This window comes from Suricata suricatta, chromosome 17, assembly GCF_006229205.1.
Source record: "Suricata suricatta isolate VVHF042 chromosome 17, meerkat_22Aug2017_6uvM2_HiC, whole genome shotgun sequence".
Taxonomy (NCBI): domain Eukaryota; kingdom Metazoa; phylum Chordata; class Mammalia; order Carnivora; family Herpestidae; genus Suricata; species Suricata suricatta.
The window spans coordinates 57,301,205-57,319,268 of record NC_043716.1 but is presented as its reverse complement, the minus strand read 5'-3'; the positions used below and the strand labels follow the sequence as shown (position 1 = coordinate 57,319,268).

General features: G+C 55.1%; 1 protein-coding gene across 5 annotated transcripts in view; it reads right to left on the bottom strand.

The window, feature by feature from the left end:
- TBC1D16 (TBC1 domain family member 16) overlaps positions 1–18,064 on the bottom strand; it is a 61,414-nt gene that overhangs the window by 9,787 nt on the left and 33,563 nt on the right. For 3 of the 5 annotated variants that reach the window (XM_029927593.1, XM_029927596.1, XM_029927597.1), the window contains exons 3-8: positions 4,494–4,655; positions 3,468–3,615; positions 2,457–2,732; positions 1,869–2,017; positions 1,248–1,382; positions 429–615 (exon numbers count right to left, since the gene is read on the bottom strand). In XM_029927593.1, coding sequence (XP_029783453.1) covers positions 429–615; positions 1,248–1,382; positions 1,869–2,017; positions 2,457–2,732; positions 3,468–3,615; positions 4,494–4,655 — 1,057 coding nt within the window. The remainder of the gene's footprint in view (positions 1–428; positions 616–1,247; positions 1,383–1,868; positions 2,018–2,456; positions 2,733–3,467; positions 3,616–4,493; positions 4,656–18,064) is intronic. The other 2 variants (XM_029927594.1, XM_029927595.1) reach the window with 2 other exon arrangements.

Below are 18,064 nucleotides of genomic sequence, written 5' to 3'. Positions count from 1 at the left end.
GAGGGGGCGAGCTGGCTGGGTGCTGCAGGGTAGGCCTGTTGCCGCGGATGGGGTGCTGGCGACTGCCCAGGGGGCCTCCGGGGGGCTTCAGGAGCCTCCCACGCCTGCCCACTCAGGCATCCTAATCGCCGCGCCTGAGGACCTGAGGACCCGCTCTGGGTGTGTCATTCTGGGTCGTGGGGCCTCCCCTCCCTCACCCCACCAGGGGAGGGGCCTGTCTGCACAGGGCACAGGGTGGGGATGGCAGCCAGCATCTGAGACTAAGGAATAGCATGCATTCTTTCCTCCTTCCCGAGAGGCCCGGCTAAGCCCCCAGGCCCCATAGGCAATGCCCACCCTGGCTTTTCTGCCTCCTGTTGACCCCCAGCAGCCACGCCCCACGCGGCCACGGAGCCCGGCAGCGGGCAGCGGGCGGCCCCAGGCCTCACCAGCTGCTTCTCCATGTCCTCGTCCCGCGGAGAGCTGACGAAGATCGTGTTCTGCATCAGGCCCACAAAGCACCAGAAGGTGTCTGACTCGTCCAGGACCTCGGCCAGGATGGGCGCCAGCAGGTCCGACATGCCCTGGGAGTAGCCAGTGGCCGGGTTGTACACAGCGTAGTTGAGCAGGATTCTCCTGGCGGCACAGCGCCGAGGGGTCAGCGCAGAGCGGCCTCCCCGCAGCCGCCCTGGCCGTGCCCCCCGTGGCGTCTGGCCCAGGGTGGAGGGATCCCCCGTCCCCGAAATCGCGGGGCAAGGAAGGCAGCTCAGGGACAAGTCTTCAGAGCCCAGGGCAATGGAGCGGCCTAGAGGCTGGACCCCCGGAGCAGGGAAGGAGGGACTGGGTCTGATGTGCTTCCCGGTGGCTGCCTGGGACAAAGGGTAGGCCGGCGGGGACATTTTTATGGGCTGCTAATTTTGTGCAATTAGCCGCCAGGCGGCAGCATAATGTCAAAGGTGCCAGCCTCGGGCTCCGCGTGGCTGTTCGGCTGGAGGGCCACCGGGGGAGGGGCGTCCAGGCTTGGTGGGCGTCTGGGGAGTGGTGGGAGGCCTTGCTGGGGCCCTGGGGAGGGGCCTGCAGGGATCGACCCTCTGCGTCTGGGGTGCTGGGTGTAGAACCTGGGAGAAAGCCTCCCGCTGAGCGGACAGCAGCCACATGGGAGGCCCGAGGGGGTCAGGCAACTCCCGGAGGGGCAGAAGAGGAAGCGCGGTGGGGAGGGGCTCTCCTGCCCCGGGGAAGGCACCGCACGGGGCTGGGGGGGCGCGTACCTCATGCTCTCCACGTTGGGATTGTCCTCCCCCCGGAAGAACTGGTTGCTCCGATCTGTCCGCACCACGTCCTTGTCCACGGTGAACTGCACGTTGCGCCAGAAGGCTCTGTGCTCCTCAGGGGTCATGGAGAGCCTGGCACAGAGCAGGGCACCCGCCCGGGGCTCAGCGAGCGAGCTGCGCATCCAGGTGGGGCCCGCCCCTCCCAACCCCTGCTCCTGACAGGGTGGGTGCTCCGCCGCCGGCAAACCCTCCGGCCCCCCACCCACTGACTTGGTGGGGGGCTGCGTATCCGAGGTTTTCCATGGGTCCCCAGCACAGCCCGGGGTCAGGCAGGCCCAGAGAGGCCTTGGCAGGCCGGCCCCGGCCCCCCCGCCCCCACTGCCACCCCGGCGCTCACGGCTGTCTGTCGGTGCCTAGTTAAGTCTGTTGAAAACGAATTCTAAAATCTTGACACGGAGCTAATGACGGCACTTATCCAAGCCCATCACTCCGTGCCTGGGACCCATTTTCCAAAGAAAGTCTGGGTCACAGGACGTATTATCAATGTGGGATTGCACCTCAAATTGCCTTTTCAGCGGCCTTGGCCCTGGGTGGCCGGGCGGGGCGGGCGGCCCTCACCTCCTCTGCTGGATCTCTGCGTATTCCTTTCGCTTCTGCGCCCGCAGCGCCTCCCTCTCCTGCGACGTGGACCCGTGGCTGTAAAACCGCAGCAGGAAGGGCCAGACCTCCCCCCGGATCGACACGTCAATGCCGCCGAAGAAAATGGCCTGCAGGAAGCGGCGGGAGTTGGGGAGGGGCCCAGACGGGGCCGCTCAAAGCACCCCGAGTCCGGGAGCTCCGCCTCGGGGTGGCGGCGGGCGCCTCCAGACAGTTGGTGCCTTGATTCAGATCGCTGCAGTTTGCACATGTTCGGAGGGAGAGCGGAGGCCTCGGTTCCCAGACCGGAGGCAGCCAGCCTCATTTCAATCTCAATGCCCACCCTGGCGTGGCGCTCGGACGGGCCTGTGGTTCTCACGCCGCGGCCTAATCCTGGTTTTGGAAGCGGCGCATTTCACCGCGGGCTCTTCTATGCAGGCTGATGCGGGTCCCCAGACCTGCTCGGAGCTTTCCTTTTCAGCGCAGCGCCTTTGACGGCTCCCACAGCGGCCCGCACCCGGCCCCCCCTGGGGCCGCCCGCCCCGCCCCGCCCCTGCCCGCCCGGCTCACCTTGCGCAGCTTGTACTCCTGCTCCACCTGGCCCAGCTCGTTCAGGTGGCGCAGCCAGGCCGCCGCGTCCAGCCTCTGGTACATGCTCTCCTCGGGGTGCGTCTCCGACGAGGGCAGCTTGGGCCGCCGGATGGAGAACTGCATGCACGTCTTTTCATCGGCGACCTGCTGGCCGGGGCGGCAGCTCGGGCGATGAGCGCCTCGGGGTTGAAGCTGTGGAGGCCAGCCCGCCCTCCCGGGACGCGAAGGCCACCCCCCTCCGCGGCACGCAGAGCCCTAAATGGCAAGTGTAATTAGCCGCAATTAAAATGAAAATCCCTTCATCTTAACATCGATTTCCACCCACCCCCATCAGCCAAGAGGCTCCCGGCCCACTCCCACCGCCGAGACCACCGCGGCCCCCTCGCCACCGCCCCCACTCCCGCCGCGACCCCGGCCCAACTTCCCTCTGCCGGGAGGGCCTGCAATAAATTACATGTGATTGGCCACAGACAAAGGGGCCGCTGTTCCGCGAACAGGGACCCGCCTGTCAGGTTGTCTCCACGGGCAGTCACGGATCCGGGGCAAAACTGCAGCTGACATTTAATTCAAAAATCAAAGGTTGCTCAATGTAGGGGGAAAAAAAAAGCCATGCTCGTGTAATAAGGGGAGCCAGCAGGGGGCTCTGTGGGAAGGAAGGGAATCTTAAAGTCAGCCCCTTTCTAATAAGCACATGCAGTATCTTGAACAGATAATTAAAGAGCTCTTATTACATTTGTATGTAGATTGAGCAAAATATGGCAGGAAGCCTTGTCAAAACATGATTTTTCAAGTGCACAGCACTGACTTTACAAGAAGTCCTGGGCACAGGCTTCAAATCCAGAGATGCTGCTCTATCAGCCGCAGGGGGCCTCGGGTCACACCCCTGCGAGGGCTCGGGGCGGGGAAGTCCCGGACCCCTGTGGAGAGGGGACGGGCGGGGAGGGCGCCGGCAGCCCGGAGCCTCCAGCGGGGGTGGGGGCCCTGGACTACCTGGCCCTTGAGGTGTGTCTCGGCACAGTGTCTCCAGCGCTGGAACACGTCACCCAGCTTGTCCAGGCCGCCGTGGTGGAGGTGGAAGACCTTGAACTGGCTCTCCCGGCTGGCGATGACCAGCTGGCCGCTGGTGCAGGCCTCGTCGCTGGGCGCCGTGGGCATGCAGACGCGGGCGTTACTTCCAAGCAGAATCAGAGGCCCCAACCACTGACTGCCCCCCCCCCCCGGGCAGGAAACGGGAAGGCCCCGTGGAGTTTGCCTGCTGGCCACAGGGGGACAGAGTTACGCCCACACACAAGCCATCGCCCCCTTGGCTGATGGCCCCCTCCTGGGGAGGCCGGGGAGTAGGACTGCCCTCGCTCCCTGGAGGGCTGCCTGAGCTGCCCTGGGTCTCAGCCCCAGCGGTGCCCGCTCTCCAGGGTCCACCCTCTCTGTGCCCCCGGCCTCTCTGATGCCCCCCTTGTCCCCTCGCCCCCGGAGATCCATTAGGTGGAATCGGATTTGGAGCCCAGGTGGGACGGCCCTGAAGGCACCTGGGAGAATCCTCCAGGAAAACTCACTACACACCCAACAGGGCCTTCAGCCCAACCCTGGCTGCTCTTCCGAAAAAGGCCAGACTGTGGCTCCGGGTCTGGCACCCCTCCAGGGACACGGGTGCCTCGTGTCAATGTGCGGGGCCGACGTGCGGCTGGGCCACCCTGCCTTTCAGGAGAGACTGGATGTGGCTGCTAGACAGGACGCTACCAGGGATGGTCCGTCCCCCTTGAAAACGGGGTGCCTCCTGCAGAAAGCTGTGCCCGCACACAGAGGCCCGGCCGCAAAGCCTGTGGGGGCAGCCGGCTCTCAGTGCGGCCCCAGCCTGCCCGCAACACTGGGGCTGCCTGCACCCCGAGGGTGCACAGGAGAGTCTGGAAGCTGCCCGACCCGGCTCCTGGGGGCAGCCATAGCGGGGTACCCCCGGCCCAAGGCTGGACCCGAAGCCCCGCCCACTGCCCCCCCCCAGCTCCGGGGAGGGGCTCTCACCTGAAGAAGAGCCTGAGGGAGCGCATGTGGCCCAGGTCCACGCGGAACACGCCGCAGATCTGCTCCGGGGTGCAGGCCCTCTGGGGCTCTTCCCAGCGCGGCGCCGCCAGCTGGCCCTCGGCGTCCGGGAAGCGCAGCTGGCCGTCGGGGCCGCAGGGGGAGCTGGCGGAGCAGGTCACGTGATGGCCGCGCGGCTCTATGTCCGCACGGCCCGGGGACAGGGCAGGGGACACATTTACACACGGGCCAGCTGCAACACGCACGCAGACGGGACCCTACGTGCCGCACACCGGCAGACACCCATGGACGAACGACCGAGTCCCATCACAGTCACGCCCAGTTCCCTTTCCTGTGGAAGGACGGCGTTTTTTGATCAAGCCGCATCCCACGTGATCAGAGGCAGCAGGTGCCCTGGGTGACTGACGGGGACCCTGAGAAGCCCTCACTGTGTGGCCACGTGCCAAGTGAGGGTCATCATAGGGCCCTGCCCAGGATCGAGGGCCGCAGAGGGTCCGAGCTGGGCACCCTGGCCCTCAAGTTCTCCCAGAGAAGCTGCTCCGTGGTCGTCTTAGACCAAGCGGGGCTTCGGTCTGAGTCCATACTGGTTCACAATCTTCCTGGAAAAAACGGGGGTTCTGGGTAGGGTCAGCGAGGAAACATGAGCGTCATCAGTATTGACAACGCACCTAAGGCCACTTCGTGAGCCTCCGTCCGGGCCTCGCCCGCATGAGCCACTTCTCAGGGGTTTATCATGTATAATCCTCACAATGATCCTTAGAAATGAGTGGCGCCGTTACCTGCATGGTGCGGGAGAGGCACTGAGCCCGCATTACGTGGCCCGAGGCCCCCCAGTCGCAGGTGCGGGAGCTGCCTTTGGAACCCAAGCCTTGTGGGCCGGGTCCTCACCAGCCCAAGTTCAACCCCATGTATCCTGTTTGGCTTTTTTTAAGTTCAAGAATTTGTTTAAAACCCCAGTTGCAAAGGGTTTTCTTACACAGATTCAGCCACACCACGGGTTAAGTGCCATCTCTTGGGATTTAACAGTAATATCTGGCAAATGCGCACGGAAATGGAACCAGAGTCAAGGCGAGCATCAGCCCTGGGCCCACCCGGCCTCCCAGGGAGACACGGCAGCAACGGCTCTCCGCCTCCCCGGTTCAGCCCAGAGCACGCAAGCGTCAGAGGCGCTGACGCCCGAGGCCCCTTTCCTCAGAGAGGCACCAGGTCTCCCCAGAGGCCGCCACGGGCTGGCACAGCCCCCCGAGCGTGGCACAGCCTCACAGTGACACGACTGGCACTGTGCTTCTTCTGGAACGTCAGTCGGCCTGGAGTGCAGGGCGCCCTCTGTGTCTAAGGACGTTGGGCTGAGCCAGGTCCTGCCATTTCCGTGGGGCACCTGGGCACTCCCAGGGGACAGACTCAGAGAAAAAGCAGTAGCTGGACGGGAAGGGAGGTAGGTGAGCTGAACCTCTGTGGCCACGCGGCAAACCCAAAAGGCCGAGGGCGTCGCTGCCTTCCAGAGGGGACCCTGACGGGCTGCGCCGTGCGGTCATTGTTTGCAACACAAGGCAAGTCGTGGGTCTGCAGACAGCCCCCCACCACGCCCCTGACGCAGCATCTCATAATCTGCTTATTGAACAATGCGGCCCCCGCGGCTGGGAGATCACGGGCTCCGCATGCTGCCAGGCTGGCCGGCCCATCCCAGGCTCGCCTCCAAACCCACTGCAGAGGGGCCACCAAAGGGCGGCATTACGTCCGGCCCCTCCCCCCCTCCCCACGGCTCCTCACGCACACACAGCACGACCCTGTAAAACCCGCCCCGGCTCCCCAGCGCGGCCGCGTGCTGCTCATGCCGTGGGGCAGGCCGAGGCTTCCAGAAAGCGGATCCAGGATGGAGACTGACGCTGGCAGTCATGGCGGTGGCCAGGAGCAGGTTCCCTGCAGGGGAAGGAGCCCCTTTCAAAGCAGCAGAGAGCCCCAGACAGAGGGCCGGCCACACGCCCCCCGGGGCAGCTCGCCTCCGGGCACAGGGCTGCTCCCACCCTGGCACGGCTCCTGGGGCACGTTATTTGCATTCACTAACTGATTGATCGATTATTGATCAGTTAACTCCAGACACGACTTGGGACCACTGGTGTTCTATCAACCCATTGTTTCAGCCCACTCAGAAGCTCCGGATGAAGAAAAGCAAGAGCAGGTTTAGAAGTCTGGATATTTTGGGGGTATTTTAAGGGTGGCTCAGGTGGTTGAGCGCCCACCTCTTGATCTGGGCTCAGGTCACGGTGTCGCTGTTCAGGGACTGAGCCCCATGTTGGGCTCTGTGCTGACAGTGCAGGGCCTGCTTGGGATTCTCTCTCTCCCTGCCCCTCCCCTGCTTGTGCTCTCTCTTTCTATAAATAGACAGACAGACAGACAGACAGACAGATAGATGAGAGAAGTTGGGATATTTTAAAAATGTTAAAATCTGGGGCGCCTGAGTGGCTCAGTTGGTTGAGTGTCCGACTTTGGCTCAGGTCATGAGCTCACGGTTCGGGAGTTCGAGCCCCGAATCAGGCTCCCTGCTGCCAGCTTGGAGCCTGGAGCTGCTTCCGATTCTGGTTCTCCCTCTCTCTCTCTGCCCCTCCCCTGCTCGTGCTCTGTCTCTTTCTCTCTTCTCAAAATAAACAAACATTAAAAAATTTTTAACAATGTTGAAATCTGGCCTCAATGCCTCTTTGACCAGAATCACAAATCCGTCTTTTTGGGGGATTTCTCTTCCCCCCTCCCACTTCTTCTGAAAAGAGACCCCTCTCCTAGGTACCGGAATGACCCCAACACTTAGCAACTTGAAAACACCCCCTTTTCTTTGCGCACAGTCCAGCTGCGCGCTCAGGCGGCGGTAGCCGGCTGCGGGGGTGGGACAGGGGGCCCGGAGTGGCCTCTGTCCCCAAGGTCTGGGGTCTCCGCCACCGCCTCGGCCGGGTTCTCTCCCCTCGTGGTGCTTCCTTACGCGGCGGCGAGAACGGGCCTTGCTTCCGGAGCTGAGGCGGGAGCTGGGCTCTCCAGGGTCACTCAGGCCGCATCCCGCCTGACTCGGGGGGTCAGGAAGGACCCTCCGCAGGCGCTGCGGCCGGGGATAATCTCCGGCGGCCTGCCGCGGCCCAGGTCACCGGGGGAGAGAACTCGCTGCGTCCTGCTGCGACCACACGGGCTTTGCGCTTTCCCCAGACGATGGCAAAAACCAGAGACGCTGCTACGTGAGTCTCTGGGCTCTTCCCGTCACACGCCTGTAACTCGGGGTATTTGGGGGGTGACTGCCTCAGCAAACCGTTTAATCTCAGCGCCCCACACGTACTAACTGTACGAGCGACCGGACTCACACGGAGCGCGCCGGGATGTTCTGGAACCGAGCTGCGCCGCGTGCGCGCAGAGAGAAAGCAACGCCCAGGCCGACTTCGATCTCCCCCACATCCCCTCCTCACCGCTGTTCTCGGACATCTTACACGTTCGTCCCGGCCATGAGAATGGGGTTTTTTTTTAATGTTTATTTACTTATTTTGAAAGAGAGAGAGCAGTCGGGGGGGGGGGGGCGCGGACAGAGAAGAGCCCGACGCGGGGCTCGACCTGACAAACTGTGAGGTCATGACCGGAGCCGAAATCAAGAGTCGGACGCTTAGCTGCTTACCCGACTGAGCCTCCCGGGTGCTATGCTTGTGGTTTTCTTCACACGTTTTCTCTTCTCTAGCTTACTTTCTTGGAAGAGTACGTACGTACATGTATATACGTTCAAAGTACATGTTAGTCAACTTTAATGGTGTCGGTAAGGCTGCAGTAGGCTATCAGTAACTAGATCTTCGGACACTCAAAAGTTACACACGGATTTTGAGTGTGTGGGGGGTTGGCACCCCCACCCCCACGTTGTTAAGGGTCCACTGTACTCTGCCTCATGCTATAAAGTTAGATATATGTCATTATGCATTTGTTAAAACCCGTTGGATAGACAACATCAAGAGTGAGCTCTAGTGTAAGCTAGGGACTTCCGGTGATAATAACGTGTCAATAAAGGTTCACCAGTAACAAACGTCCCCTCCGGTGTGGGATGCCGATGAGGGACGGTACACATGAGTCAGAGCAAGGGTATATGGGAAATCTCTCTGTCTTCCTCTCGATTTTCTTAATGAACCCAAAAGTGCTCTAAAAAATAACATCTGTTAAAACAAGACAAAAGAAAACAAAAAAAGAAGTGAATGGACAAACGGGCAGATACAGATGACAAGGAATCGTATCTTTGATACGTAAAAACACATGTAAACCAAACCAAACCAAAACAAATGAATGCCCAACAGAAAAATGGCAAAAGGACAAGAAAACACAGTTCACTAGAGAAAAAATAAAAATAACCAATGAAATCTTCATGAGCAATGAAATAAATGGAAATGAAACAAGGTACTCTGGGAGAGGTTTTGGTCCCTGAAATTTGCAAAAAGCAAAAAACTATAAAATGTAGCATAGGTAAGGGGTTGGGAAAAATGGACACCCTTGCCCAGCTGCGGAGTGGGGACTGTATCCTGGTCAAACTTTTCTTTCTGACAATGTGGCAACAAGACACAAGAGGCTTTAAAATGTTTATACAGGGGCGCCTGGGTGGCTCACTTTGTCAAGCGTCTGACTTTGGCTCAGGTCATGATCTCATAGTTCATGGTTAAGGCCCCACATTAGGCTTTGTGCTGTCAGCTCAAAGCCGGGAGCTTGCTTCAGATTCTCTCTCTCTCTCTCTCTCTCTGACCCTCCTCTGCTCATGATCTGACTCCCCCTCTCTCTCAAAAAGAAAAAACAAAATTTAATTAAAAAAAGAAAAAGTATTTGACAAAAATGCAACATTCACTCATGATAAGAACAATCAGCAAAATAGAAATATATAGGAATATAGAAGGGAACCTCCTTAAGTTGATAAAGTTCACCTAGAAACATTCTACACTTAATGTCACACTCAGTGACAGAGACTGAACTGTCTCCCCCATGATCAGGATAAGGTTAGTGTGACAGTATGCCTGAGTTCATCACTTCTGCTCACTACTGCCCTGGAGGCTCTAACCTCTCCATAAGATGAGAAAAGAAACAAAATGCATAAAGATCAGAAAAGAAGAAGTAAAACTATCCTCGTGTGCAGATGATAGTTATTTACACACAAAAATCCCATGAAATTTACAAAACAACTAATAGAACTAATAAGTGAGCTCAGCAAGATTGCAGGATAAAAGATTAACGTAGACAAATTAATTGTAGTCTTAGAGACTAGCAACAGACAACTGGCAAATACAATGAACTAAAAAATTCCATTTATAGGACACCCTTCAAAAAGACTCCTACATAAAATATTTAGAAATAAGTCAAACCAATGACATTCAAGACCTTCAAACTGAAAAACACAAAACCTTGCTGAAAGAAATTAAAGGAAACGTAAATAAATGGAGAGATATACCATGTTCATGGACTGAAACAGTCGATATTAGATGGTAATTCTACCAAATTGATCTGCACAATCGATTCAACACCATCCCGATCAATATTCCAGCAGGACCTTTTTGGGGAGTAGGAACTGATAAGCTGACTCTAAAATTCATATGGAAATGCAAAAGACCTAGAAGAACCAAAGCAATTACAAAAAAAAAAAAAAAAAAGGAAAGCTGAAGGACTTCTCTGATTTTGAGACTAATTAAACACCTTTAGTAATCAAGGCAGTCTGGCAGGGGCGAGAATGCAGAATTTCAGATCGATGGTACAGAAGAGAGTCCAGAAATAGAGAAATGTGATCAACTGATTATTGACCAAGATGCAGGGACAGTTCGGTGGAGAAAGGTTCTTCCACAAATGGTGTTAATCAACTGGATATCTGTATGAAAAAAGTTAATACCACTTCTTTCTTCATGTTGTACACAAAAATTAACTCAAAATGGGTCACAGATCTACATGAGATGCCTAAAACTATATAACTGCTAGAAGAATCTGTAAGTCTTAGCCACCTTAGAATAGGCCAAGGTTTCTTAGAATACACATGCATCGCCTAAAGAAATAATGAACTGGAAAATTAAAAACCTGTTTCAAAATTCACCGTTAAAGAACACACAAATGCAAGCCACAGCTGGGGAGGAAATATTCACAACACATATATCCAATAAAAGATTATCCAATATATGTATGAGACACTCTCTTTTTTAAAGTTTATTTATTTTGAGAGAGAGACCACGGGTGTGGGAGGAGCAGAAAGAGTGTGGGAGAAAGAATCCCAAGCAGACTCCGTGCTGTCAGCGCACAGCCCGATGAGGACCTGAACCCACCAACCACGAGATCATGAGTTGAGCCGAAAGCAGGAATGACGCTCAACCGACGGAGCCACCCAGGTGCCCCTCCCTGGATGACACATTCTTGAAACTGCATGGTACTGTTCGACATAGATTTCTCAGATATGGCACCAAGGTATGATCCACAAAAGAAGCACACTGATAAACAGGATTTTATTAAAATGACAAATTTTTGTTCTTTGAAAAACACTGCTAAGAAAATAAAAAGACAAGCCACAGACTGAGAAAGAATACGTGTAAAACACATCTCTGATAAAGGTTCTATAACCAGAGTGTCTAAGAAACTTCAAAGTCAGTCACGAGAAAACAAACACAATTTAAAAACAGGCAAAAGCTTTGAAAAGATGTTTCACCAAAAAACTGAGGCAAGTACGCATACGAGAAGGTGCCTGGCGTCGTTGGTCGGGAGAGAAACGGACACCACAGCGATCCGACACGCGCACGCCCACCGGGAAGACTACGACACCAATGAAACCTGACAGTCTAGAAACACAACAATCGGACTCACGTGTGGCTTGGCGGGCGGGCGACACGAAAACCCACTTGGGAAACACACCTGCCGCACGACCCAGCCATCCCACCGCTGGGCACGTACCCAAGAGAAATGACGGATGCTCGCAGAGAAATCTGCGCATGCGCGCTGCCGGCGGTTTTATTCGCACCTGCAAACCCAAGAGCCCGCAGACGGCCGTTCAGCCGCTCGCGGATTAAGCAGTGAGTCCCCCACACGGAGCACGACTCAGCCATGGAAAGGGACAAGCCGGGAGACACGTAACATCACGGATGGATCTCTGATATATTAAGGGGGAAAAGCTGGACTCCAAAGGTTATACGGAAAGATATTCGGCGACAACAGTAATCGGGGAGACACGAGTTAAAAGCGCAGTGAGTTTCTCCCGACACCTGCAGGACCAGAAGAGCCAACCACGACCATGTGCGCTGCGACGGGAAACCCCGGGATCCCACACACGGGCGTGAGCGGCACACGCGGCCACCACCCTGGAAACAGGCCGGCCGCTTCTTAGAAAGTTAGGCACCCGTTTGGCCTGTGACCAGGCCATTCCCCTCCCAATTATTTATCAAAAGACAAAAACCTACAGCCACATGCAAGACTTCTGCAAACGTGTGGAGAGAACTTTATTTGCAGTAGTTGAGAACCGAGAACAACCCAGAAGGTGAGAATAAACACATCGTGGTACACACCCACCGGAACAGGGCTCGGCCAAAGACAGGAGCGCACTCCGGACTCACCCACACAAAGATGTGGGCACATCTCGAAATCCTCATGCTGAGTGAAGAAGCCCCACAGAAGAAAAGATACATACGGCAGGACTCCATGCATGGAAAATTCTAGAAGATGCAAACTACTTTATAGTGACAGAAAGCAGGAAAGGCACTTTGGGGGCAGGGACGGGAGGAAGGGATGGACGACCAAGGGACACAGAAGAAATGTGGCGGTGACGGACATGCTCTTTAACGTGATGGTGGCGAAGGTTTTACACGCGCATGTGCGCGTGTGTGTGCGTGTGTGTGTCAAAACTCAGCACCTGCACACTTCAAATATATGCAACTTAACATACATAAATTATACTTCAATAAGGTAAAAAAACACCAGTATTAAAAAATTTAATGTTTATTCTTGAGAGAGAGGGAGACAGAATCTGAGCTGTCGGCACAGAGCCTGGTGCGGGGCTCAAACTCACGGACCCTGAGATCAAGGCCTGAAGGCTGGAGTTGGAGGTTTAAGCCACCCAGGCGCCCTGCTGTTACTGAATTTCTAACACAGGAAAATATTTTAATATATCATGGCTCATTTATATGGTACAGATGTTTTATAAAACGTTTTATAAAAGTATTTAAAGAACAAAGAAAATGCTCACACCATTATGTGAAATGAAGAAAGCAGGATGTAACCCTGTGTAGAATATAATATCGATGTGGCTTTATATATAATGTCTATTCATAGACACTTCATAGCCATATAAATGTAGAAACAGAAAACAGCTCCCAAACTGTAATAATGATCATGTCCAGGCGGCCTGATTACAGGTTTTCCATCTTGTTTTTTATTTTATAAATTCTTCCTAAAAGTAATAACAAATCATTTCGATAATCAAAAATAATAAGGTAGGCTTGTATATTCATCTCTCTTTTTCTTTTTAACGAGAAGCTTGTAATGGTTTTTATCCTGAGAACCAATAAGGGTAATTTCAAACAAAAAGAAACGGAATGAAAAGGTCAGGTGTCCTCATGGTTACCAGGTATCCGTGGCTTCCCATATGCCAGGAACTCTGCAAATCGACGGAGATATTATTTTTTTTAATGTTTATTTATTTTGAGAGAAGAGAGGGAGCAAGTGGGAGAGGCACAGAGAGAGAGGGAGAGAGAGAATCCAAGCAGGCTCCACATCGTCAGCGCGGAGCCTGACACGGGGCTCCAACCCATGAACCATGAGATTGTGACCTGAGCAGAAATCGAGTCGGACACTTAACTGACCGACCCGAGGGAGATACTATTAACCCCACTTTGTAGCTAAGGAGACCGAGGCCGTGAATGACGTCCCCACACTGCACAGACAGCAGTGGCGGAGCAGAGGCGGATGGCCGGGTGCGGCTGACCCAGCCAAATCTCAAGCTCCTGACACCTACGGAGTGTGACTTCCAACGGGAGTCGGAACAATTTAAAAGAACAAAAAGGAAGATACAGAGGAAAGCAAAACTCTGGTTTTTCTTTTTTTAACGTTTATTTATTTTTGAGAGAGAAAGAGAGACAGAGGATGAGTGAGGAAGGGGCAGAGAGAGAGAGAGACGCAGAATCAGAAGCAGCTCCAAGCTCCGAGCTGTCAGCACAGAGCCCGACGCGGGGCTCGAACTCACAATCCATGAGATCGTGACCTGAGCTAAAGTCGGACACCCCACCGACTGAGCCACCTGGGTGCCCCAGCAAAACTCTGGTTTTGAAAACACCCTGTAAAGGCTGCCCCTTAAACACTGTCTACTCGCCCCCTCAGCCCCAGGCTCCGGGCCCGGAAACTGTCAGCCCTCGCGTTCTGCTGGCGCGTGCCGCCCGTCACACCGTGCGAGTCTCCTACAGCTTCTGTAACAAGTCGCCACACCGCAGGGCTCCCTCTGCCCTGGGGCCCGAGGTCTGAGACCAAGGTCAGCACAGCCCACCCCCTCACCAGGTCTGGAAGCGGGGCCCTGGGCTTTCAGTCATGGGCGGTTACTGGCAATCCTGGTCTTTCCAGGACCGGCGGCTGCTGCACCCGGTCCCGCCTCCAACGTCCCGGGCCCTCCCTCCTCCATATGCGGGTCTCCGGGTCTCTGTCTTCTCATGAGGACACCAGCCATTGGGTTAGGGCCCCTCCTCATCCAGAACGACCTCACCTTAACTAAGTACATCTGCCAAGACGCCATGTCCACATAAGATCAAGTCTGAGGTTCCCGGGGGACATTTTTCAACCCCGTGTAGCCTCTGACCCGTCCCCGCTGTATCCCAGGCAAACTGGACAACTCTACTTTCCACTCCGTGAGATCTCCTCTCCGGGCGTTTGTCACTCGGGTCCCTCCCCATGGGCCGCCCGCGCCACCTCGCCATGCCTCTTCCCCAAGGCCCAGCTCAGACGCCACTGTATCCAAGTTGCCTGCTCCCGATCCTCGGAGAAGCCGCCAGGCAGAGTGTCCGCCATGGAGCAGGTAGGGAATGTGTGCTGACTTTCCTTTTTTTCTTAGAAAATCCTTAGAAGTTTTGTTCTCTTTTGTGTGTTTTGCCTTTGCCTTTGCATAAAGTCACTTGCTCATGATCAAACCAGACAAAGACATCCCGAGAACACGAAATTCTAGGCCCTTATGAACAGCCTTCATGAATACAGACAAAACTTCTCGACAAAATACAAGCAAACCGGATCCAACAACATATAAGGAGGGTTATACACCGTGACCAAGCGGGATCGACGCCAGGACTGCGAAGGTGGTTCAACCTGTGATGAGCAGTCAGTGTAACACACGGATTAGCAGAATAAAGGACAAACCACATGATCTCACCAGCCGCAGAGAAAACACTGGACAGAAATCCAACACCTTTTCATGATGAAAACACTTAACAAACTAAAAATAGAGGGAACTTCCTCCAACTGATAAAGGGCATCTATGAAAAACCCACAGGCAACGATGAAAGACGGAAAGTTTTCCCCGAAGATCAGGAGCAAGGCAGGAGGCCCGTTCTCGTCACTGCTCTTCACGTCGGAGTGGAGGCTGGATTCGGGGCAATTAGGCAAGGAAGATAAAAGGCATCCAGACCGGAAGGAAAGAAGGAAAACTCTCTTCACAGATGACATGATCTTACACACACACGCTCTTCTGTAGGAATTCAATCCCGCCCCCGACAAATCCTATCAGAACTAATGCATGAATTCCACAAAGTTGCGGGGATATAAGATCGATAACTATTAATTACATTTCTTTTTTTAATGGTTACTTATTTATTTTGAGAGAGAGAGAATGAGAACAAGCAATGGGGGCGGGGCAGGGAGAGAGGGAGAGAGGGGATGTCCTGCTGTCAGCACGGAGCCTGATGTGGGGCTCGATCTCACGAATCGTGAGTCAGAAGCCAGACGCTCAACTGACTGAGCCACCCAGGCGCCCCAATTAACTGCATTTCTGTGCAACAGCAATCAACAATCTAAGGTGAGATGAAGAAAATAATTCCATTGACAACACACACGTACAAGAAGTACAGGACTTGTCCCCTAAAAACTACAAAAACATTGTTGAAACAAATTAAAAACATAAACTCATCCTGCGTTCACGGACCGGAAGACCTAACACTGCTCCGCATTCTCCAGATTGTGCCATCGATCCAACCCAGTCCCTACTGAAATCCTACTCGCCTGTTTGCCGCTGTCCGAGGCTGATCCTGACACGCACACGGAAATGCAAGGGGCCCCGACCAGCAGAAACAGCGCCGCGGAAGAGGAACGGAGGCGGACGGAGGGCTCACACCTCCCAGTTTAAAACCTTCCTACAAAGCGAGCTTGTCACGGTGGTGTGGTGCCGCCGTCGGACAGACGCAGCGACTGGCGGGATCAGATGGGAAGTCCAGAAATGACCCCGCACCGTGAGGGTCAAAGCGATTCAGAGCAGGAAAGAGCATTTTTTGTTTTTGTTTTCGTTTTGCAAACAGATGGTGTTGGGACAGTTGCGGATCTATGTGCAGAAGAATTAAACTGGACCCTGGCCGCACACCTTTTCTTTTTTTTTTTTTTAATGTTTTTTATTTATTTTGGGTACAGAGAGAGATAGAGCATGAGAGGGGGAGGCGCAGAGAGAGAGGGACACACAGAATCGGAAGCAGGCTCCAGGCTCTGAGCTGTCTGCACAGAGCCTGACGCGGGGCTGGAACCCACAAACGTGAGATCTGACCTGAGCCGGAGCCGGACGCTCAACCGACTGAGCCACCCAGGCGCCCCCACACACCGTTTCTAAAAATGAACTCAGAATGGACCAAAGCCCGACATGTAAGGGCGACAACTTAACATCGTTAGAAGAAGACGGGCATCGATCCTTATGACCTCGGATCAGATCATGATTTCTTCAATATGTCATCAAAAGCACAAGCAACCAAAGAAAAAATAGATAACTCAGACTTCATAAAGCTGGAAAGCTTTTATGCTTCAAAGGAAACTATCAAGAAAATGGAAAGACAACCCACAGGAGACAAGAAAATATTTGCCAACCACAGATCTGCTAAGGGACCAGAACCCAGAATTCTCCCTGAAGAGACAGGTGACCCGACTCACACACGGTCCGTCTGAGCAGACACTTCCCCAGTGAGGACACACGGACGGCCAACACAGTGGGCACTTGTGAGATGCAAACAAAGCGTCCGGGGACACCACCTCACGCCCACTGGGACGGGCAGAGTCAAACCGATGGCAACGGTAAGTGTGGGCAAGGACGTGGAGACGCTGGGCCCGTGCGCGGCTGACGCGAACCCAGGACAGGGCGGCCGCTGCAGGGAACGGTCTCCAGGTCCTCAAAGTGCAAACACAGAGTCACACGGCCTCGAAGTCCCCCTCCTAGGCGTATATTTGAGAAAACTGGAAACACGGGTCCACAAGGCACCTTGTATAGACGTCCTTAGCAGACACCTTACAGAATCACCTGTAACCCCAGAGCGCGGGGCGCCTGGGGCGCAGTCAGGTGAGCGTCTGACTTGGGCTCAGGTCAGGATATCACAGTTCGTGAGTTCGAGCCTCATGTCTGGCTCTGTGCGGACAGCTCAGAGCCTCCTGGGATTCTCTCTCTCTCTCTCTCTCTCTCCCTCTCTCTCTGCATCTCCCCCACTCGCTCTTTTTCTGAAAATAAAATAAATCTTAAAAAGAAAAGAAATTAACCACAGCCTTGGAGGGGAAATGATACAAACGTCCATCAGCGGAGCGGGTCCCTCCACACATGGGCCATTATTCAGCCATGAGAGTAACGGGGTGCTGATACGCGCCGCAGCACAGGCGAACCCCGAAAACACGGAGAGAAGCCAGCCGCAGAAGGACACATGGCAGACGCTGCCGCCGGTGTGAAATACCCAGAAGCTGTGAATGCGCCGACGGGCGCCCGCAGGAGGCCGAGGGACGGGAGAAGCAGCTCTGACTGCAGTGGGCACGTGATGGAAATATTCTGGAATCAGTGGTGACGGCGGTGCAGTCCTGTGAGTGGACAAACTGCCACTGGCTTGTGACTTTACAGCGACTTCTGTGTTGGGTGGATGACAGCTCCGTATAAACAAGTCACTGTGTCCCCCTCCCCTCTGCCCGGTCATCTTGTACTTCTCTGCGCAAAGGGTCTGCATCAGGCATGACCTCAGGAAATGCTTTGTTCAACAGTGAGCTCTGTGTGCCCCCAGCCCCGCCCTCCTCGGGGGACGGCTGGGTGTCCTCCCCGCCGCGTGGAGCTTTGTCCTGGCGGAGACCGAGGTGGCAGCTGCGGGAAGGAGTTGGCTGTGTCCCGGGGGACACGGTGGGAGGGGGGCAGGGGGCCGCCTCTCCCGAGAAGGGGTCCCAGGGCCTTAGTGAGACCCCACGGGAGAGGGAAGAGTCAGCGGAGAGCCCGGGGGGTCGGGTCTGGGCGGCTCAGTCCTTAATAAGCCACTGACTCTGGGTTTCGGCTCAGGTTGCGCCCTCACGGGTCCGCGGGCCGGAGCCTGGAGTCGGGCTCTGCGCCGGCCGTGGCGCCC